At 41.5% G+C, this 24,402-nt stretch overlaps 1 protein-coding gene and 2 non-coding genes across 5 annotated transcripts; 1 reads left to right on the top strand and 2 right to left on the bottom strand.

The window, feature by feature from the left end:
- Positions 1-162: 162 nt before the first annotated feature.
- trnac-gca (transfer RNA cysteine (anticodon GCA)) lies at positions 163-234 on the bottom strand. The gene has a single exon. It is a non-coding gene; the product is annotated as a tRNA-Cys (tRNA).
- A 3,445-nt stretch (positions 235-3,679) lies between these two features.
- Positions 3,680-3,751, bottom strand: trnac-gca (transfer RNA cysteine (anticodon GCA)). Its single transcript has one exon. It is a non-coding gene; the product is annotated as a tRNA-Cys (tRNA).
- Positions 3,752-6,039: 2,288 nt separating this feature from the next.
- LOC109892227 (plexin domain-containing protein 1) lies at positions 6,040-24,312 on the top strand. Of its 3 annotated transcripts, none has more exons than XM_020484666.2 (14): positions 6,040-6,363; positions 19,570-19,724; positions 20,284-20,427; positions 20,558-20,627; positions 20,814-20,936; positions 21,028-21,146; positions 21,274-21,373; positions 21,471-21,563; positions 21,720-21,801; positions 21,883-21,943; positions 22,062-22,188; positions 22,469-22,504; positions 22,592-22,749; positions 22,877-24,312. In XM_020484666.2, the coding sequence occupies exons 1-14, from the start codon at positions 6,288-6,290 to the stop codon at positions 22,994-22,996; spliced, it is 1,464 nt and encodes a 487-aa protein (XP_020340255.1). In that variant the 5' UTR covers positions 6,040-6,287; the 3' UTR covers positions 22,997-24,312. The 3 variants fall into 3 exon arrangements, with proteins under 3 accessions (XP_020340255.1, XP_031683134.1, XP_031683133.1); XM_031827274.1 differs by lacking the exon at positions 6,040-6,363 and adding an exon at positions 14,508-15,222 and having other exon boundaries at positions 22,469-22,498; positions 22,877-23,619; XM_031827273.1 differs by lacking the exon at positions 6,040-6,363 and adding an exon at positions 14,511-15,222 and having other exon boundaries at positions 22,877-23,619.
- The last annotated feature ends 90 nt before the right edge of the window (positions 24,313-24,402 follow it).

Here is a 24,402-nt window from a genome sequence, read left to right as displayed (position 1 = left end):
AAAATAAATGTTTTCTCATACCTGTGGTATATGGTACCACGGTTGTCAGTCAATCAGCAATTGAAGGTTTATATTCCGAACAGTTAACAGCTGCCCTACACTTTATTTACTAGTCTTGATAACATCAGCCCCTCCACAGCTCGCGCATTAGCGGGTCAAAATAGGGGGCATCCGGATTTGAACCGGAGACCTCTTGATCTGCAGTCAAATGCTCTACCACTGAGCTATACCCCCACTGTACTTTAGTAGCAAAATAAAAGCTAATTATCCTAAGGACTATCTTCATATATTAGAAAAACATTGATTTATGCGGTAGTTTTTATTTTCGGCAAAAAAAACATGTATTTCGCGGGTTAACGATGTTTTTCAAGACGTGTTCGTCTGTTAGGAGAGCGCACACTAGGAGGAGACAAATACATGTGTCTCTTGGGTGCTTTCAGTACTGTACAGTACACTGTATTTTATATATGCTATCAAGGGAGAAACGAATGTTAGTGTTTCTTTGTATCTTTTTGTCAGTAACAACATCAGTCGGCTCTCATGCATGCCCAATGATATATATTTTTTTATGAATAATGCATGCACCCTAAACACATTAGATAAAAATATGGGTTTGGTCACAGTGGTAAACCTCAGATAGTAAAACTCTAGTTCTGTCGTGCATTTCATTCGTGCATTTGCCATAAAACAACAACAATAACCACTCACGTGACACGTTTCGACCAGTTTAAGTTTCATGGTGTGTATAGGGCAGGAATTGATGATGAGACAATTAAGGGTGCAGAATGTTGTTAAAACCGTGACTTTGGAAACTAAAAATGTGCGAAAAGGCCTTTTGGGAAGACAATGCAACAACAAAAAACAGCTCTGCAGGCCTTATTACATCCCAGCCACTTGAAATGACATTGAGGTTTATTTGCATTACAACAAGGAGATTGCATTCCTCCGAATTTCAAAAGTAAATCTGGTGGTGATAGAAACGTGTACATTTGAAAATAAAGGAGAGCCGCACACTCTAGGAGCTCAGATGCAAAAAATGTAATACCCAACGTTTCGACAGCCAAGCTGTCTTCATCAGGCTGTCGAAACGTCTTTTTCTTCTAGAAACGTGTAAATGACTAGAGAATGACTCTGACAATACAATGAATGACCTTCCATCAGGCATGTCTGCTACACTTCCTCAACAAGGGATTTTAAGGAATACCATTTTAACAGCTAGTTTCTCCTAAGTGAAGGATAATCCTATGGGTTATACCATGTACAATAAATATAGGCCTGATAGTATGATGGCAACAATGTCTGACAGTAATAAACCTAACCCTTTTACAGTAACAGTTATGATCAGGTAACATGTTTTAGACTACCAGCTGATACTATGAGCTCCCATTGCTATTGTTTTTTAAAATTGTGTCTTGTATTTAAGATTGTCCACTGTGTGGTCCCCAAATACTTATGTAACTACCTCAACTTGGTCAGGGATAACCATAACTATTCCACTAGAAGGGGCAGTGGTGTAAAGTACTTAAGTACTACTTAAGTCGTTTTTTGGGGTATCTGTACTTTACTTTACTGTTTTACTACTTTTACTTTTACTTCACTACATTCCTAAAGAAAATGATGTACTTTTTACTCCATACATTTTCCCTGACACCCAAAAGTACTCGTTACATGTTGAAGCACAATTCACACACTTATGCTTAATTTGTAATGATGTCTGAGTGTTGAAGTGTAAAAATGGCACCATGTGGTTTGCTTAATATAATAAATTATAATAATATAATAACTTTTACTTTTACTCAAGTAGTATTTTACTGGGTGACTTTCACTTTTACTTGATTCATTTTCTATTAAGGTATCTTTACTTTTACTCTAGGATGACAATTGAGCACTTTTTTCCACCCCTGAGAACCAACATTGATCCTTTCAGATTTAAGAGCGGTATGGGGAAAGAACCCTTTTGGAATGGTTGGGTTTCTGACATGATTTGGAATAGTCTTCCAAAGAACTTGAAATTCATAAAACATCCATGGTCCATATCAAGTTTTCTCACTCAAAATGGCTAAATAGTAGCATGTCTCATAAGTGAGCCGTAAGACTACATTATGTGGGTGAGAAGAAAATGCTCCCATCTACTGGACAGGTTGTGGTACTACTAAAAAAGCACCACAGTAGAAGTAAACTTTCGAGATTAACTCTGGTATCCTTGATGATTTTCTTAAATTGTAGGTGGAGGCATATCCAGCTGGACCACTCTTATGTATGTATTTTAAACATGTCTAATAAATGAAATTAATCAATCAGTCTTACAATATATATTTCTAATGGAAAAGGAATAGAGATAGACATACATTTAAACTGTAAACTGGTTAAAACTGACCATATGTGCATGTTTGTTTATAGATCTGTCTATGTCTAGGCTTCAACATCCCCATATTCTGTTTGTCTATGACAGGGATGGGCAACTTTGATGGGGGTGGGGGCAAAGGGAAAGTAATACAAAAGTAACTGAAAGTTATCAGATTACGTTACAGAGTTTGGGTAATCCAAAACGTACGTTACTGACTACAATTTTGGACAGGTGACTAGTAACTGTAATGGATTACATTTAGAAAGTAACCTACCCAACAACCCTGTGTTCACTCATGACTGTGTGGCAGCGCACATCTCCATCTCAATCATCAAGTTTCCTGATGACAGAACAGTGGTAGGCCTAATTTTCTGTCCTGCTAAGCATTCAAAATGTTACGATTACTTTTGGGTGTCAGGGAAAATGTATGGAGTTAAAAGTACATATTTTTCTTTAGGAATGTAGAGAAGTAAAAGTAAAAGTAGTCAAAAATATACATACAGATACGCCAAAAAAACGACTTAAGTAGTACTTGAAAGTATTTTTGACTTAAGTACTTCATACTACTGCATACTGTTTTACCCACTTTAAATGTATATACTGTATTTTAATCATGGCTCATCCATTATAACAATCTCCACAGCAAGTTTCAATACAATGCTGTACAATTTAAGTTCTGCATAATGGCACAGCATTTCAGAAACGTCACTGTGGGGAAGTTGATATGTTGATATGCTCCAGTTTGCAGCCATATGACTGGTTCAACATTTGTCTCGCGATAACAAGGTCAAATATATCTAAAAGAAGTGTTGTTTATATTTACAATTCCCTTATCCAAACGGATTACTCATTTACCTAGCTCTTATTAACAGCTCTTATCAAGTTGTAAATTACAGTGCATGAAGAATGGTGTTACTGTATTTCTACCAGGAAAAATACAGTAGATGCCTTTTTCCACTTGGAACCGCTAGGTTCTCTAGACCTTATTCATTGTTTCCTTCTGCGCAAAGACGGTGGAATTATTAGGGAATTAAGTCAAGGTCAGAGTCCGGATTATCTATAGACACATTTCCACCACACCTTCATTTATTTGATCTCCACCCAAAACAAATAGCAGGTGAATAGCATGCTAATCTCAAGCTTAAATTCTAGGTCAGAATACACCTAGAGAGAAAACTGCATAAAAAGGGAATTAAGCTCCATTAACTCGGGTCTGAATCGGGCCCATGTTTATGATGGCCTTACCTACCCAGTTAGAGACCATTTACTATTCACCAACCCACCATTGATAATAACTATTAGACCTGTGATTGATATGTATCAAAGAAAATGAGGGGGCACCCGGATTTGAACCGGGGACCTCTTGATCTGCAGTCAAATGCTCTACCACTGAGCTATACCCCCTGATAGAAAGCCCTGTCACTAGAGGTATTCTAGTCAATGTTCTAAGTGTTAAATAGGTTAGAGCTACTACAACATTGCTCCACACCCTGTAACTATAAAGTGTATGTTTTCTTTTCTTTTTATTTAACCTTTATTTAACTAGGCAAGTCAGTTAAGAACAAATTCTTATTTACAAGGACAGCCTACCTCGGCCAAACCCTAACCCGGACGACGCTGGGTCAATTGTGCGCCACCCTACGGGACTCCCAATCACGACCAATTGTGATACAGCCGGATTCGGACCAGGGTCTGTAGTGATGCCTCTAGCACTGAGAAGCAGTGCCTCAGACCACTGTGTGTGTGTGTGCAGGGTTGGGTAGGTTACTTTCTAAATTTAATTAGTTACTAGTTACCTTTCCAAAAGGGTCAATTGTGCGCAGCCCTACGGGACTCCCAATCATGGCCGCTTGTGATACAGCCTGGAATCGAACCAGGGTCTGTAGTGACACCTCCAGCACAGAGATGCAGTGCCTTAGAACACTGTGTGTGTGTGTGTGTGTGTGTGTGTGTGCAGGGCTGGGTAGGTTGCTTTCTAAATGTAATCTGTTAGTTACTAGTTACCTTTCAAAAATTGTAATCAGTAATGTAACTTTTGGATTACCTACATTTTGTAAAGTAATCTGATTACTGTGTGTGTGTGTGTGTGTATGTGTGTGTGTGTGTGTGTTTGTGTGTGTGTGTGTGTGCAGGGTTGGGTAGATTACTTTCTAAATGTAATCTGTTAGTTACTAGTTACCTGTACAAAATTGTAATCAGTAATGTAATTTTTGGATTACCCACATTTTGTAGTGTAATCTGATTACTTTCAGAAACACACACACACACACACACCACATCCAGAACACAGAGCCAATATTTACCCAGCCGTCTGCATAACACAGGAGGATCAGATGTACAGACACATGAAAGAGGAACAGAAAAATGGAGAGAAAGACAGGGTGACAGGGAGAGGGCTACTAAAAAAAGAGTGAATGAGGAAGATGGAGAGAGAGAGAGCTGTGTTAAATGAGGGGGAAAGAGTACAGAACTGAGTGGGTGTTTGTAATACAGGAGAGGAGCTGAATATGAGAAATAGTTTGGGTTGATGTGAATGACACTGGAACAGCAGAACATTCTTCGGAGGTTTGTATTTTTACATCCAGATCCAACATGTTATTGACCTCTTTGAATCTGACTGACTCGTGGAAAAGGCTGAATGACCCGCAGCATAATGTGAGTCACTTACAATTCAAGTCTCTCCCTCTATTTCTGCTGTAATTCCCCAGATGACCAGTAGAGACCAGTGTAAGCAAATGAAATTGTGGGAGCTTATTCAGAACATGCTCGTAGAAATGTGTGTACAGTAAAACCGAGATGTATCTTTTCATTGTGCAAGAGAACAGTCAGCTCTATTGTAACATTCCAATGTTCAATGACATTCCGAGTATCATGCCCTACTAAATATGTCCCTAGCCCTAGTATGTAGGCTACATTTTCCAGCAGTGAATCTTGAAAAGTCTCAACTGTCATTTCCTCACCAGCGTTCTCTAGCCTGATTTTTCAAAGTGGAACTGATTGTAGAACAGCTGAGAGAGAAGCAGGAGTGATGGTGGAGACACACAATGTGTGTAAAGGAAAGCTTATTTGAATAAAATTGGATTTGATTTGATTTGAGTAGTATAACAGGCAGAGCTGCTGTCGCATGTGCCTGGAAATTAAACCATAGCCAAACAAAACCAGACGTGTCCCTTTTTCATATGACCCACAGAACGTATGCTAAGTACTCAGACAATATGTTTGTTTTGTATTGACCAGATAAAGGTTCATAGCAGTGAGCATGGAAAACCAAAACTAAAGTGCTTCTGGAAAGTACCTGTATATGTCATTGTGGTAATTGTCTGGTATGGTGGCTGTACGGTTAGAAGCACTGTTAACCGCTTGTTCTTCACTGCAGTTTATAACCAGAAGGTCAATAGACAGATTCCGGGAAGAGATTGTACTGTTTTTACTGCATTCATTTAATTCTCGGCAGCAGCCATGTCTGAACACAGAGGCACTATATCACTGTCCAAGGCAAGGAGATGGCATGGCATCTACTATTGAGTTCCCTCAGAGATAAGAGAGAGGGCCCCACTGTGATTCCAGACGATTTCACTAGAATCCAAGTCCAAATATGGAAGGAGAGAGACAGAGAGTGGGGCACATCAAAGCAAAGAGGATGAGAACATGAGAGAGGCAGGACACGCAGGGAGAGAGAGAACACTTTCATCTCCTCAGCTGCTACGCCTGATCATCCCTCTGTCGTTGTCATCGCCATGGCAACAGAAGAACAGCATTGAGAGGGTGCCGTAGAGGGAGAGAGAGTGTGTAAGTGGAGAGAGCACGCGAGGGAGGGAGAGGAGAGGGAGCTACAGGGTGACTGGGACCAGGATAAACTCTGTGGCTGAAAGAGAAGAGAGGGAGAAGAAGGAAGAGAGAGTGAAGAGAGAGCTGTGTGTTTTTGTTGTTGCTGAACAACATGTGTCTCAGTGTGCTGCTGCTCATCTTTCTCTCCCAGGCAGAGTTGGGGAGAGTTTGGGCTCAGCAACAAACAGGTAAGCTTTTCTTTCTCCCCTACCTCTCCTGTGTTTTCCATCCTGATTCTCTTGTCTCAATGTACTTCCTCACCTTTTTTCACCTGTTGTCTCCTCCCTCCTTCTCTCCTCATTTCCCCCAGGCATCACTCTCTTCATGCCACTGGAAGTTGGTGGCACCTAAATTGGGGAGGATGGGCTTGTGGTAGTGGCTAGAGCAGAGTTAGTGGAATGGTATCAAATACATCAAACACATGGTTTCCATGTTTGATGCCATTCCATTCGCTACGTTCCAGCCATTACTATGAGCCGTCCTCCCATCAGCAGCCCCCATTGCTTCACACAGCCTCTCTTCAGGTCGCTCGGGTGTTGCACTTTCTTGCCGTACAAAATACCACCTCATCCAGGCGCTTCTCTCCCTTTTTTAAATTCCTGAATCCTCTTTTATTTACATAACATATGCCATTTACATCTGTCCATCTCTCTTTCCCCTCCATGGCTCTCCCACGTCCATCCTAAGATGTCTCAACAACTTATGATCACATGGAATAATAGCAACTGTTGTATTTAACATGAAAGAAAAGCTGTAAGCGTTATGGCATTCTTTTTTATTTTGTATTTCATGGCTTCAATAACCTACGTGTCTTTGAAGACACTGTTTTTCACTAATTGACTTATATAAGGGAAATGGTACAGGTTCATGATTGTGTTTGGAAACGGGCGTACCCTTATACTCTTTGTTTGTGCAGAAAAGTTAGTTCCTAGTTTGCAATGAAAGTGTGACCATAAAAAAACACCATGGTCCAGAAACGTGCAAATGACTCAGAATAACAACCCACAAAACAGCTTCTGCCTAACATTAGATTTGGACGTATTTCTCCCTGCCACTCTGCTAGCCTAAAAGTCAGGCGGTCCAGGGTGGGAAAGGAGAGAGAGAAACTGTTTTGGAATGTAGGCAAAAAAGGTGGTAGCTTGATGAATCGTGTGTGTTTTTTAAAAATCCTTTATTTATCCAGGTCTTTCTCACTGAGATAAAATCTATTTTTTTCAAAAGACACCTGGTCCAACAGCAGCAAGGGGGAAAAGTTTCAGACACAACATCGAACAAAACTATAGACACCGATACAGTGCAACAATGACATATTACATGTGTGTTTGTATGTATGTGTATTGAAAGTGTATGCATTTCTGTGTGCTTGGGGTGTGACAGGAATGCTGGTGGACAGATGGAGGGGGTTGCATCGCGATGTGTTTCTCCTCCTAGCCATGTAAAGCCTTACATCAGAGATTGAGTAATTAGATTTGTCTCCACCACTGTCCCACCACTGCACTCCTCTTTCTATGATCTCCTCACTTTTCAATAAATCCTGTGACCCTTACTAGCCAAATCACTGCTCCCAATTCCTATTTGATTTCACTAGTACTCTTTGCTGACTGTCTTCCTCTCGTGACCTTTGTTTTGCTCCAAAATCCCTTGAGGAAAGGCAGATGCATCCCATTCTCCTGCCCTGATACTATCTACCACCTTCAAAACAACAACAGCTCTTCCCTGATACTATCTACCAGCTTCAAAACAACAACAGCTCTTCCCTGATACTATCTACCACCTTCAAAACAACAACAGCTCATCCCTGATACTATCTACCACTTTCAAAACAACAACTGCTCTTCCCTGATACTATCTACCACCTTCAAAACAACAACAGCTCTTCCCTGATACTATCTACCACTTTCAAAACAACAACTGCTCTTCCCTGATACTATCTACCACCTTCAAAACAACAACAGCTCTTCCCTGATACTATCTACCACCTTCAAAACAACAACAGCTCTTCCCTGATACTATCTACCACCTTCAAAACAACAACAGCTCTTCCCTGATACTATCTACCACCTTCAAAACAACAACTGCTCTTCGCTGAGCTAAATGAATTGCTTTTTGTGTTTATCTTACAAGGCATAAAATTAGATTATTTTATTTTTTACATGCAGTGTAAAAAAAAGAAGCTGTTTGAAATAGGATCAAGTGGAGATACCCCTCGAGAGCTTTCTGCAGCATCTTAACCAGATTATGAAAACACAGTTTGAGGGATGAAAATGAATTGTGAGGCTGCTGACCTCAGAGCTTGGCTCTCTGTTCTTTGTCCTGTTGAGAATTTCACTTAACAAATGACTTGTGTCTGGTCCAGCCATACTGGGGCCAAGCCTGAACAGAAAAAAATGGAATGGATAAATCTGGATATACTAAATATCTGTGTGGCTGACATCCACAGATGTGATTTCACTGTCGTGGAGATTTTGATCTGCAACAGCAAGGGTCATTGTGACATCGATAAAGACACTCCTGGCAAGTTTCAAGAGAACAGAAGGATCCGTGAAGTAGGGATAGAGGAGCAGGGAGGGAGACAAAGATCCTATTCATTATCTCCAGCACCATACCAGTGTCTACATACGTGTTCACGTCACGTTTCTATGATCTGTGGTCAAAAAGAGAAGAAGAAGAAACGTCCTAAAATAATGGTTATCTGTGACATCACAGAGTAGGATTAAAAGAAACAAATTAAAACAGTGATTTTCAAAAACCTTGTTTGTAGTCAGAAGGGGGGGTATTTTATTGCTCCCCATGTCACTGTGCATCTCATAGTGTTTGAAAATCACTGTTTCTTAAGTGTTTTAAATGTAACGGTGTCATCGGCTAGAACATTATAACTTTTAAAAAAAATTCTACAAAGCATAGAAATGCTCCATTTTCACGTATGTAGAAATATTGTGCTGGAAATAATGAAAATGTGGTTGAAAAGTGGTAGAATTGCCCTTTAACGATTCTTTGGCAGAGTTAAAGAAAGTGATTTTCTGGATGATGAGGTGTGATGTTGGCATTGGGGAATAAGACATGGTTCAGCACTGATCTTCATTGAGATGCCTGACTTAGTTCGTTATGGGCTTTGTCTTATCGTACAATGAAAACCAGAATTAATTCCTTTACCTCATCCACTGAGAGATTGGGTTTCACCATAACAAAGGAAGTATGAGGTCATCACTGCTCTCTTGTTTTCATAGAAGAGATCTTGGTGTTTTTTCAAAATGTAAAATCTCTTGTTTCAGCATAACACCTGCTACCTTATAGGCTTTATCATATATAGGTTTTCGGGTATTATGCCACCCACCAAATCTTATTTGACTGATATGAGTAATGTGTTCAAGTTATAACGTGAGGACAATTTGCTTGATGCAAGTTTTCCAGACTCTTCACAGTCACTTTCTGTTGGCATTCTGGATGGTGGTTGTTCCTCTTGTGGTTCTGATCCTACAATTACCACTGCAGCTGTAGTGAGTGAGTGTGTGTGCATGCAGTATGTGTCAGTGTAAAGCAGGGATGGGCAACTGTTGGCCTGCAGGCCCTTTTTCTAGGCCTGCAGACCAAATATATATATATATATATATATATATATATATATTTTTAGGAACTCAGTTGGGTCTCAACTTAATGTTGAGAGTTAGAATAATAGAATACACAAAGTGTAAAACTGATACTTTTTGTCTGCGCCTCATGGGCATTAGTTATCACATTTGAATTGCATGAAATTAGGTATAAAATTGCAGGCAATGCCATGACCTGGTCACAAAGCCTAATAATCAACGTACATTTCAATAATCCATAAGAATGGCTGAAGAGATTTTTGCCATATTAGGTCAAAAGTTCACTTTTTAATTCAGGTATCAATGATCACTTGCTGTGGGTTTTGTAGTTTCAAGCTTTTATTGTCACGTGCACAAGTACAGTGAAATGCCTTTCTTGGAAGCTATTTCCTAATGCAGTAACCAATATCAATGTAGTGCTATAAAATAAAGTAGAACAAAAACACACAGGAAATAGAAACAAGAACACTGCAAAGTAAGTATGCTATACAGAGTCAGTGTCTATATCATATTTACAATCTGCAGGGATACAAGAGTGATAGAGGCAGATATGTATAGGAGTAAGGTGACCAGGCATCAGGATATATGATAACAGAGTGTCAGTGTGCGTGTTATATATGTGTGAGCAAATTAAGTGCATGTGTGTAGAGTTCAGTGAGTGTGTAGAGTTCAGTGAGTGTGCATAGAGTCAGTGCAAAAATAAAAAAAGAAGGCAGTCATATTCATACCATCCGCCACATTGAGTTGATCTGTGGAATTAGTGTGGCATCCGGCTGATCCTGGGCCAGCCCTGGCAGCTGCTCCCATGCAGGACAGGGTGTGCCCTCTCACCCCCGGTCTGACTGACCACTCACAGAAACCGGCCTGGAAATATGTGCTGAGTGGTTTCTTAGCATCAGGGTTATTTTAGTGCTCAGGCCAGAAGACTGTTTGACTGTCTATCGGCCTATGAGTTGTAGTTTTAACTTGACCATGTTGAGAGAGGGTGTGATATAGTTTTTCTGCAGACCTGACCTCTGTTTTAGACAATTAAAATCAAATGAAAGGAAAGCCTGAGGTCTGTGACTAAGTGACAGTTGCCTGTGTTTAAGCACTCAGTGTGAGCCTTACATTATAACAGAGGAGGTGTTTATGTTATAATGGTATTCTCACTTGTCATATCCTATTTCTCCTCTGTCATCAGGCATTCTAATACAACAGTGGTTCCCAGACTGTGGGGTCGAGAGGTCGGGGGGGGGGGGGGGGGAGTCAGTTGGGCTTTCAACATACCTTTAAAACTTGTAATAGTAGAAGGCACCAAATTGGGTAGTGCATCTACAGTTTTCGTCTTGTCATGTCAGTCATCGCAGACGTTAGAAAGATATTTATAACTTGTTTGAAATGTCCAGATCAACTAGCCCATTTTAGCAACAAAAAAAAATGGTCGATTTTTTTGCGCATTGATTTTGTTGTAATGTTTGAGGCACTCACTCTTGCCGTGATGTGTGTTTTGTCCTATATTTTAATTTCATTTATTTTTAATCCCAGCCCCCATCCCCGCAGGAGGCCTTTTGTAAATAAGAATTTGTTCTTAACTGACTTGCCTAGTTAAATAAATAAAAAAGTACAAAATTAACTCAGATATCACATGATCACTCAACAGAATGTTCGCCAATGATGGAAGGGGGGCCAGAGTGAAAAAGTTTAGGAGCCACTGCAACACATGATTTATTACCCCCGCCTGCTGGTTTTAAAAACAGACATTCTAGAACACTATAGTCACATGTGCCTGATTCTTCAACTGGCTCTGTATGTTCTCTCTCTCTCTCTCCCATCTGGGGAGATGACCCTGGATTGTAGAACTGTGTTGGAACTGGGTTCACAAGAGAATTGGATGTTGTAGCCATAGAAATAGAATGGTCCTATATGTTTTACATCACCAACCATACCACACCTCATTTCCCCAGAAACATGCTGCAGTGCTGGCATACGCATACGTCTATGGGGAAAACGTGACACTAAAGATCCAATTGGACTTTTGATATTTTCTTTTGCAGAGACGGTCCTGGTACTTTTCCTCAAAAAGAAGAGCAAGGATACAAAACAATCTAGGACCAAATCTCCCTTGTGACACTACCCACTATCACAGGCCTCTCACACTCTTTTAGCATTTTAATTGCCCTTAAATTGCCCTTAAGTCCCCTCTATTTCCTTCACAGCCCTCTATATACTCCTTATCTCGCCTCTTGAAGTATTTAACTGTTCTCTGTAGAGTTATGCCGTATAATTACTAGCCTTGGTGCTAGTCTGTTTGTTTCTGCTCGCTTGCCAAGCAGGCAGTAGGTAGCCTGCCTGTTAAGAGTGTTGGGAGTTACTGAAAGGTCGCTGGTTCGAATACCCGAGCTGACTACCTGGAAAATCTGCCGATGTGCCCACGAGCAAGGCACATAGACCCGAATTGCTCCTGTAAGCGCCGCTGGATAAGAGTGTCTGCTAAATGAGTGTACACCTTTTGGAATTGTCATGCCAAACATATGTTTGTCTTGACAATGGAGTAGGCAGAAGCACAAACAGATCTGGGACCAGGCTATAAGAATGCATAGGAATTTAACTTACAGTGATTTATAGGATCTATATCAGTTATGGGATATAAGAGCCTTTAGCACAATTGCATCCAGTTGGACAGTGTAGTACATGCTTGCAAGATAGTGGTCATTATGTTTTAGTGGTATAAAAAATATATATGACTGAACATTTCCTTTGAAATAGACCTCGGCTAGAGCCAATAAAAGCATACCATGTAAGAATCTCAAATGATAATGTCGACAAAATAAGACATTTACGATTTACAAATAGGATGGAGTGATAAACCCCTGATCGCCTGAGTCTATTTGAGATGAGGGGCATTAGATGAAACTTAGCTGCACTTAAACCCTCTTCACTCCCTTCTCTCAGCAATCATCCTACTAGCAGGACGGAACACATGCAAAACAGTCTGGATGGAAGAGTGACTCTTTACCACAAACAGTCCTTTAAATCAAATCAAATTATATTTGTCACATACACATGGTTAGCAGATGTTAATGCGAGTGTAGCGAAATGCTTGTGCTTCTAGTTCCGACAATGCAGTAATAACCAACGAGTAATCTAACCTAACAATTCCACAACTACTACCTTATACACACAAGTGTAAAGGGATAAAGAATGTGTACATAAAGATATATGAATGAGTGATGGTACAGAACGGCATAGGCAAGATGCAGTAGATGGTATCGAGTACAGTATATACATATGAGATGAGTAATTTAGGGTATTTAAACAAAGTGGCATAGTTTAAAGTGGCTAGTGATACATTTTTTACATCAATTTCCATTATTAAAGTGGCTGGAGTTGAGTCAGTATGTTAGTGGTGGCTGTTTAACAGTCTGATGGCCTTGAGATAGAAGCTGTTTTTCAGTCTCTCGGTCCCTGCTTTGATGCACCTGTACTGACCTCGCCTTCTGGATGATAACGGGGTGAATAGGCAGTGACTCGGGTGGTTGTTGTCCTTGATGATCTTTATGGTCTTCCTGTGACATCGGGTGGTGTAGGTGTCCTGGAGGGCAGGCAGTTTGCCCCCGGTGATGCGTTGCAGACCTCACCACCCTCTGGAGAGCCATACGGTTGTGGGCGGAGCAGTTGCCGTACCAGGCGGTGATACAGCCCGACAGGATGCTCTCGATTGTGCATCTGTAGAAGTTTGTGAGTGCTTTTGGTGACAAGCCGAAGTGAGACCTCTTCCCCCACCTCCTGCCCTCTTATCAGAATCCTCTAGACAGGCAGGCTCCTCTTGTTGGCTTGGTGATAAGCCAGTGATTTAAGTACCGATGGCCTTGAGAGTTTTACTCTAGACCACTGAACTGATCAGAGCTGGCCAACTACAGCCCTGCTCCCTCCACACCCCTCCCTTCCAAAACATGACCACTCATTGCAATGCAGACCATCACAGATAGAATAAAGCTATACATATTGTGGCAATGCATTGCTGTTGCTATGTTTTACATACCATAAGAGGCACCTTATAACAATGACCACCTTGTATTTTATGCAGTCTGTTTTCCAACGCCCATCTCCATATTCAGCAGTCATGTTTCATTGATGCTGTAATGAAACAAAAGATGGCACATCAAGAAGAAATATCGTATTCGGAGTGCGTGCAAATATCAGACAAAATGACAAATATATGACAAATATGGGTGGTGCCAGTAATACTCATCCTGTGGCCGTGGTTTGATGAGGGCTTTGGATAGAATATCACTAATCGCTGGTGAAGTGATCACTTAGAACCACATTTTGAGGTGTTGTGAATGAATGCACTTTCATGGTTTGAGCAGCTGGCCTGTGTTTTTCCCCCCAGTCTACTAATTTTAGTGTGAGGTATGCCAACTTAACCGATAGGTTATATCACCAACACCTACTTTATGTCTCCTACCCACCCACACAAACACTTGTGGCTACCATAGAATCAGATCATTGCCAACACACATTCCACTTGTAGGTTATTTCAGTGTTTGGTTTAGCGTTCTATTTATATACTAAACATAGGCTTCTTTTCAGATTTGTCAGACAAGCCACACGGACACAAACTGCTAGTGTTTGTCAAGCACCAGATTTATTCACTTAGGGTTAACTATACCTAAACGTTCTGAACAGTTTAAATGAATGAAGTGATTTGACTCAGAAATGGGCAGTTTATATGAAATGAACACCTGTTTGTGCCAGCCAGGGTTGATTCCACCCAGTCGGTGCAACAACAAAATCGGGTACCAAAAATGGCCATGTTCTGAGTTGGAGTTCTATCACACACGGTATACGATTACAACAAACATCTCTTTCTCTCGCTGATCTAGTAGGAAAATTCAAACGTGACCAGACTGCAGACTGTGTTACTACCTGCCTGTTACCCAAGTCAGTTTGATCTGCTCAACAACAGTTATTTTCAGAGAGAATTTGCAGCAGCCGTGCTGACCACGGCATGTTTATGGTGATTCCACCGGGAAGAGTGAGATTCACAGATGGAATCTCTTTGCCATATGCCTACCGATATTCGAAAACGTCATTTCGTCTACTGAAAGCAAGAGACAAAACAGTAAATGTATACAGTACAGGAAGGTTCCCAAATTTAGGGTTAGAAGAGACACTCCGTTTGAAAAAAAGCAACACGTGCGGTAACGTTCATACAGTAAATGTGACGTCATGAACACACCCCCTCTTTCAGAGTCGGACGAAAAATTCCTAAAAGTTGCGCAACATTGAAGCTGTCTGAATCAGGAAAGCAAGTTCATCAGTTAAAAACTCATCATGTAATGACGTTGACAATAAGTGAGATTGTCAACGTTGGCTGGTGTGTTTATGGGTATATTCAATATCTCCCTAACCCAGTCTGCTATCCCCACATGCTTCAAGATGGCCACCATTGTTCCTGTACCCAAGAAGGCAAAGGTAACTGAATTTAATGACTATCGCCCTGTACCTGCCACCCTAGACCAACTTCAATTTGCTTACAGCTCCAGTAGATCCACAGACGATGCAATCGCCATCACTCTGCACACTGCCCTATCCCATTTGGACAAGAGGAATACCTATGTAAGAATGCTGTTCATTGACTATACTCAGCATTCAACACCATAGTACCCTCCAAACTCATCATTAAGCTTGAGGCCCTGGGTCTGATCCTCAACACTGGGGTCCCACAAGGGTTCATGCTCAGCCCCCTCCTGTAGTCCCCGTTCACACATGGCTGCATGGCCAGGCACGCCTCCAACTCAATCATCAAGTTTGCAGACAACACAACAGTAGTAGACTTGATTACCAACGATGACGAGACAGCCTACAGGGAGGAGGTGAGGGCTCTGTGAATGTGGTGCCTGGAAAACAACCTCTCACTCAACTTCAACAAAACAAAGGAGATGATCATGGACTTCAGGAAACAGCAGAGGGTGCATCCCCCCTATCTACACCGACAGGACCGCAGTTGGAGAAGGTGGAAAGCTTCAAGTTCCTTGGTGTACACATCACTGACAAACTTAAATGGACCACCCAAACAAACAGTGTGGTGATGAAGGCACAACAGAGCCTCTTCAACCTCAGGAGGCTAAAGAAATGGTCTTGTCACCTAAAACGCTCACAAACTTTTACACATGCACAGCTGAAAGCATCCTGTCGAGCTGTATCACCGCCTGGTATGGCAACTGCTACGCCCACAACCGTAAGGCTCTCCAGAGGGTAGTGAGGTCTGCCCATTGCATTACCTGGGGCAATCTACCTGGCCTCCAGGACACCTACAGCACCCGATGGCACAGTAAGGCCGAAAAGATCATCAAGAACATCAACCACCTGAGCCACTGCCTGTTCACCCCGCTATCATCCAGAAGGCGAGGTCAGTACAGGTGCAACAAAGCTTGGACCGAGAGATTGAAAAACAGCTTCTATCTCAAGGCCATCAGACTGTTAAACAGCCATCACTAGCACATTAGAGGCTGCTGCCTATAGGCATAGACTAGAAATCACTGGCCACTTTAAGGAATGTAACACTAGTCACTTAATAATGTTTACATATCTGGCATTACTCATCTCATATGTATATACTGTATTCTAAACTATTCGACGGTATCTTAGTCACTTAATGTTTACATATCTGGCATTACTCATCTCATACTGTTTTCTGTACTATTCTACGGTATCTTAGTCCGTTCCGCTCTGACACTGCTTGTCCATATGTATATAGTCTTAATTCATTCCTACTTAGAGTTGTGTGTATTGGGTATATGTTGTGTAATTTGTTAGATATTACTTGCTAGATATTACTGCACTGTCTGAGCTAGAAGCACAAGCATTTCGCTACACCCGCTTTAACATCTGCTAATCACGTGTATGTGACCAATACAACTGGATTTGATTTGATTTGATGATAATACACAAACTAGTCCAATGCAGATAACAAAAAATTTAAATAGTTAATATTCAAAGTTGACCTAACCTTATGTTTTATTTTCTGAAGGCTGAGGGATGGGCCTAGAGAAATGTAACCACTCTCAAATTCATAGTCAGAGCTATAGATGCGACTGTTAGGCCATAATGACCATCGTTATGTTTGGAGGAAAAGGGGGAGGCTTGCAAGCTGAAGAACACCATCCCAACCGTGAAGGACGGGGGGTGGCAGCATTGTGTTGTGGTGGTGCTTTGCTGCAGGAGGGACTGGTGCACTTCACAAAATAGATGGCATCATGAGGGAGGAAATTGTTTTGGATATATTGAAGCAACATCTCAAGACATCAGCCAGGAAGTTAAAGCTTGGTCACAAATGGGTCTTCCAAATGGACAATGACCCCAAGCATACTTCCAAAGTTGTGTAAAAATGGCTCAAGGACAACAAAGTCAAGGTATTGGAGTGGCTATCACAATTCCCTGACCTCAATTCTATAGAACATTTGTGGGCAGAATTGAAAAAGTGTGTGCGAGCAAGGAGGCCTACTAACCTGACTCAGTTACACCAGCTCTGTTAGGGGGAATGGGCCAGAATTCACCCAACTTATAGTGGGAAGCTTGTAGAAGGCTTCCTGAAATGTTTGACCCAAGTTAAACCATTTAAAGGCAATGCTACCAAATACTAATTGAGTGCATGTAAACTTCTGACCCACTGGGAATGTGATGAAAGCAATAAAAGCTGAAATAAATCATTCTCTCTACTATTATTCTGACATTTCACATTCTTAAAATAAAGTGGTGATCCTAACTGACCTAAGACAGGTAATTCTTTTTAGGATTAAACGTCAGGAATTGTGAAAAACTGAGTTTGGCTAAGGTGTATGTAAACTTCGGACTTCAACTGTATATTTTAGTATTTTGATCATTTGTGCAATTAATACAATCCCTCAAAAATGTGCGTGTCAGCAGTCAAGTTTTGAAAATAAAGCTTGATGTACAACTTTATCTCGCAACTGTATTCTATACAGAAACGGACACATGAAAAAAATCTAACGCATGGACAATGTTCTGTGCACATAAAACACAACACTGCTGACATAAACGAGAAGGCTTGGATGTTGTAACCAATGCTAGCCAGCATCTGTATGACACTGGATGGCGACAGGCCAGCAGAACTAACAATGGAATCTAGCTAGCATAGACATCTCCAGCACCACACATAGACAACATCTCCAGCACCACTCATGTAAAACACCTCCTGACATAGATAGATGAACTGGCAACTAACCATCTCAATAACTCACAAGCAATTGCCATGCGATAAACAAACAAATAACAAAAATGACAGCAACAGATCATGACCAGACTGCACTGAGAAATGTCCCAAACCGAACACAACACTTTCTGCTTTCAGCCCCCTACTCAAAGTACTTTAAAAGAAAACCAACCAGACGCAACTAAACAAAATGTCCAGTGGGGAGCTCTACATCACAACGTGCAATCAAAACCTGAATGAGGCTACGGCCACACATGGACAATTGAAAACGGATGAAATCGTATATGCATTCTTGTTGAATCGGTAACTTCTGTCATTTCCAAACACAAAATATCTATATGGCTCCGGCCTGAGAAGCAGAATAACCAGATGCATTGTGGCCTCAAGCAGAGTGATGTCCCCACATGTGTTATCTGATAACCACGGAGGTCCTCAGAGATTGGTCCCTCCTAATCCCAGATGATTTCAAATCCACATTGAGTTATTTGTTTGGATAATGTTTTAGCAGAATGTTGTGGAACATATGCTGTGTTGTAAGTAGCTTTGGGAACTGCTCACAACTTTGGATCCAAGAGACAGAACATTGCAGTCCGTGGGATATGCAAGACAAGGAGAGGAGGAGGAGGAGAGAAAAGCAAAGCGGCAGACAAACAAGAAATCCTCAAGGCCTTTCTAGTTTGTTGTATTGTGATTAGACTGTGGTCCAGCCAACACACGTCTTGTGTGTGTGTGTGTGTGTGTGTGTGTGTGTGTGTGTGTGTGTGTGTGTGTGTGTGTGTGTGTGTGTGTGTGTGTGTGTGTGTGCGCGGGTGCATGCATGGGTGCGTGCAGGTGCAGTTGTAGGAAAAAAGGAGTTCAAAAGTTGAAATGCATGCCAGCATTCCCTCATGGCCAGAGATATGTTAATGCTATGTTCACATTCAGCCCACAATATCCAAACCATTGCATTGAGTAATACACACTCAGTTCAGGATTATTCAGTAACCAAAAGCCAGGGTTGGGGAGTAGTGAACTACATGTAGTTCAACTAGTAATTTAACTACATTTTGCATTAGCTTTGTGATAGTTTAGCAAAATTCTAATCTTGGTAGTGTTTTCAGAAGAGAATTACTTTTGTTTTGCCATGGGTGTAGCTACCTACTGAAGTTTTTTTGCAAAAAGAAAATATGGGTGATGTAGGCAAGAATTTCCTTTCTTTTTCAGCATAAGACCTGCCTAATTCCCACTTTAAACTGATTTGTGTTTAATGGGCTAAATTATACATTCTGTTAACATCTGACTCCAGAGTGTTCTGTTCTTCCAATTTGTAGTCCATGACATTTCAGATTTAGATATGATAATTTAGTAGTTTTGATGTAGTGAACTACTTTTTCAAAGTAACTTTAGTTAAGTCAACTATATTTTTCTTATGGCTAGCTTTAGTGGAGCTTAACTTCCACCCGTGAGAAGTAATTTGAAGTAGCTTGCCCAACTCTGCCTAAAGCAGATGCTTGATTTGTTTATAATGTGACCGAGTGGGTTCCGACATGCACCTTCGGATTGACACTGACTTGATCTGTGTCACTGACTCGCTGTGTTTTGGACAGCGATGCGGTATCATGTGAATGGACAGCAGCATGATGAGAGGCCATCACACAGGATCCCCAGAGAACCGTGGCTGGGTGATGCCAGGGTGGCCAGGGAAGTACTGGGAGGAGGACTGACCATCGACACCCTACCAGACAACATGACACACTTAGTGGTGAGTGGCGTTGCGGAAGTTGTCCAACAACTCACTAGTGTGGACAACATGTGTACGTACAGTATGTCAATGCGAGATTCACTTGTTCCAGTTGTGGTGGTAGAATACTGCTCCCTGCTGGCCTTATATAAAACAAATCAATGTTGAAACGCATTAGACTGCAAAGGGTATATTGAAAAGAGTTGAACAATGTAGATCAAATCAAATTGCAGTGAATCAGTTCAACCTTGCTGCTAAAATGTACAGTCCAAGACATTCAAGGATATCCTAAGGTTTATAAAAGCGTATCCGCATAACTTATTTAGTATGCACCCTGCATTCTTCATATTTAGTATCCCTCTCTTTTGATACTACTATGTAATAAACTGGAGACTGGAACTCTATTTAGAATGTGTGTTTGTTTGTTTATGTGGGCTTGCATTCAAATGTTGCTTTCACTGTTAACCCTGTTGTTCATGATAACATTTCATCTCCACGCCCCCTCACACCATTATTCTATCTCTCCCATCTCATCCCGCAACTTCCCCTCTTGCACTCACCTCTACTGTTTCTATAACAGGAGGACGCTGGTAGGTATTACTCATGGCGTAGTTTTGGCCCCGATGACCCGCGCACAGATGAACTCTGGGTAGATCTAAACGACCTAGGACATGGCCAAGTCAGAATGCATGGCATTTTGTCCAATACACACAGACAGGCTGCGGTGAGTTACACACTTAGATACACACACACACACACACACACACACACACACACACACACACACACACACACACACACGTACGCTCATGCACATTTAATTTCCCTCCCTCTCTCTCTTCCTCCTATTCCAGAAGGTTGCCCTCTCATTTGACTTCCCTTTCTACGGACATTATTTGAGGCAGATTACCATAGCAACAGGAGGTACATTTCATTATTCTTTCGACACATGGCAAGTTGTTCAAACTCAGATGGAGCCACTTATCACATTTCTTCCTTTCTACTTCCTGCTTGTTACTTACGTTAAGCATAGAAGGAGTGAACTATTGTAACTACCAGTTGCCACTTGGCATGCATCTCCATAGAACCCTGACCTCTGACCTTCTTCAGGGTTTATTTTCATGGGAGCGGTCACACACCGCATGCTGACAGCAACACAGTACATCGCTCCCCTCATGGCCAACTTTGACCCCAGCTTCTCCAAGGAGTCTACTGTGCAGTACCTGGACAATGGTAAGCCATAGAGTAACATTCAGACAGCGCTTGTTATTTGACTTTTGACCCTTGGTTGACCTCGGTGTGACCTGTCCTTTACTGACCCCAGGTGAGGTGTTTGTGGTGCAGTGGGAGCGGGTGAGACTCCATGGGAGGGAGGCAGAGGGGGCATACACCTTCCAGGCTGCCCTGCACCTCACAGGGACCATCACCTTCAGCTACAGAGATGTGAGAGAGACTTACAACATGCACACTTATGAACCTTGTACAACACGTCTCTGATTTGAATGTATTTCATCTAAACGCCAGGCACACTCTGTCAATTCTTCTCTACCTGTCTCTCTCGCTCTTTCAGATACCTTTGCCAGTGGAGGTGATAAGTTCTGCTGAGCACCAAGTGAAGGCAGGGTTGTCAGATGCATTCATGGTGAACCTGCCTTCCCCTCAATCCTCAGGTTAGAAGCAAGGGTTCCCTAACCCACATCCAGGTTGGCAAGTCTTTGATGTCAAAGACTTTTGCTAAAATGATCTGAAATGATATCTCTCACATAGATGCCCAACGTCGGCTCTACGAGTACCATCGGGTGGACATCGACACAACTAAGATCACCAACAACTCTGCCTTTGAGTTCACTGCATTGCCTAGTAAGTAGCTAATCTCTATCCCTCATACAGTCCTCTCAGACATTTCATCCTCAATAACCAGTCACAGGCACAGCTTAGTATAATGTTAATGCCAATGCCAATCATGTCGCTGCAGAATCAAAACCCAGGTCTCTGTCTCTTCCTCCCTCTGTCCAGCCTGTCTGCAGCATGACAGCTGTGAACTCTGCCTCTCGTCCAACCTAACCTCTGGCTGTACCTGGTGCAACGTCCTCCAGAGGTGAGCAGGAGAGGAGTGTAGATCCCTATCTGAATAAAGAAGTCCTTGTTTCTTTGTGTTTGAAATCTGTGTCTGTTTCAGGTGCTCAGACGGAATGGACAGACACAGGCAGGAGTGGCTGGACTACGCCTGTTCAGAAGAGGTAGAATTGGACAATGTCAATGAACGTTCACATACTTTACATGTACTGTACATCAAATGTAAATCACATTCTCAGCTTCCTCTGTTAAAACCACAATTCTCATCCATTATATGGACAGGCCAAAGATGTCACCTGTGAGGATTATTCCAAGGGGGGACCAGACAGCTCTATTGACCCTTCAGTTCCCTCAGACTCTGAGGTCACCACACCCCTGGGGCCCCTACCAGAAGGCCCTGCCACGGAGAGTAAGTCAAGTGTGTAAATGAGTGTGCCTGGGAGGGTTTATATCGGAGTATCAGAGTTCAACTGTGCCTCCAGCAGTGTTAAACAGAGCAAGAACAATGATGCCATAGTAATGCTCTAGCTCTCAGTGTCTGTTTTTAGCCAGTGCCTACAGTAATCTGAGTGTTCTTAGAACATGCAAAGAAATTGCACAGAAATGGAGTTCAGGAAAATAACAATGGCAGCAGTTTGAGTCCTAACTGTTCAATATTCAAACTGATCCTAAATTTGATCTTCCTGCAGATAACACCAAACGTGTGATTCTATACAATGGTAAAGGTGGGTGGATCTTGATTCCCTTTGAATAGTGTGTATGGAGCTATGTTACAGGATTTTGATTGTACATTGTCTTTCTTTCCTGGTTAGACATGAAGACAGGCCCTCCGAGACAACACGACGAGTCAGCTCACACAGGAGTTATAGTAGGTGTAGTAGCTGCATTGGTGCTACTGCTGGCTCTGACACTGCTGGCTCTTTACATCAACTCTCATCCTTCTGCTGCCTCACCACTCTACATCCTACAGGTTAGTAACACTATCAGGGCTCACATTCAACCAGCTCTGTCAGTCTGTGTCCTGCTAGATGTAGACTTCTACTCCCATTCTCTTTAACCTTTTCAAAACAATGACCTGTTTGATCTTATTTCAATAGCGACGCAACAGCTACTGGCCCTCCATGAAGTTCAGGAAGCAGCGATTCCACTCCAACTACGCAGAGGTGGAGGTCGAAGGTCACGAGAAGGAGGGAATCATGGAAGCTGGACAGTGCTGACCGGACTGAGGAGCAACTGGATGATGAAAATGAGAAAAATTAGTTTGTAGGAGAGGAAGGCGAGAGCTTAGAGCTACACACACATTCCCTACTCCATTACACAAATAATGTTTTTCTGTTCATTCATTTTTCAATAATCACTTCAATATAGTCCCTGTCTTTGTTGGCAAAAATATTGTATATACTTTTTGGTGGACAAAGTCTTAAACTCTTCTCGTACACATCCGTGACGCAGGTTTTCGGGAAAGGGACAAATGAGAAGAGGCCACTTTTAGGCTTTGCTAGAATTTCTTTGTTGAGATCCAAGTTTCTCAGCAGGTATGGATTGCTGTCTCACCATTTACCACACACCTCCATGGGATGTGTAACTGGAATAAACTGTGAACATTATGGCTATCAACATCCATGGAAAAAACACTATAAAGGATTCTGTATCCCTGCACTTCCATGACAAGAACGAAGACCAGTTGACGATGTTCTTCAATGATAATCTCTGTACAGTTCATGTTTGAATGTTTTGTTCCAGTATTGCTTTTTTTTATATACCAGTCAAAAGTTCAGACACACCTACTCATTCAAGGATTTTTCTTTATTTTGACTATTTTCTACTTTGTAGAATACTAGCAAGACATCACAACTATGAAGTAACACATATGGAATCATGTAGTAACCAAAAAAGTGTTTAAAAAAAATAGAAATATATTTTATATTCTTCAAAGTAGCCACCCTTTGCCTTGATGACAGCTTTGTACACTCTCAAGTAAAGGGTGGCTACTTTGAAGAATCTCAAATATAATATATGTATTTTGTATAACACTTTTTTGGTTACTACATGATTCCATATGTGTTATTTCATAGTTTTGATGGCTTCACTATTATTCTACAATGTAGAAAATAGTACAAATAAAGAAAACCCCTTGAATGAGTAGGTGTGTCCAAACTTTTGACTGGTACTGTGTATGCCAAGAATGTATTTCATAAATTGATCAGAGGCAATTCAATGCTCTTCATACATGACTTTGACCTTCCAAATTAACCCCAGATTGAGGATCATGTTTTGAAATACAGTAATTTGAAAGAATAAAGCTATTAGAATGAATAATGTTTAATTATAATGTCAACCAGAAAAGGAGAAAACTCAGTGGGCCTATAATTTCTGCATCCTGACCAGCGAAACCAATTCTGATTTGTGACAGCAGATGTCACCCAAACCGAACTCATTTGCAACTGTATTCCATGTAGGCCTTCACAGCAGCCTACATACATATTGTAGCAGATGGCATGATCATCACGTGGAATAAAAAACGTTGGCGTGTATTCTAGATACTTTTTCTGTATGTCATGTTCACGATGTTGTCGTGCGCCTGTTCCACTGTGATGGTGGTTTCCACTAGATAGCCCAGCCA

Source organism: Oncorhynchus kisutch, linkage group LG6 (assembly GCF_002021735.2).
Source record: "Oncorhynchus kisutch isolate 150728-3 linkage group LG6, Okis_V2, whole genome shotgun sequence".
Lineage (NCBI taxonomy): Eukaryota > Metazoa > Chordata > Actinopteri > Salmoniformes > Salmonidae > Oncorhynchus > Oncorhynchus kisutch.
Note: the sequence above shows the minus strand (reverse complement) of the source record. Positions and strands in the feature narration are given on the sequence as shown.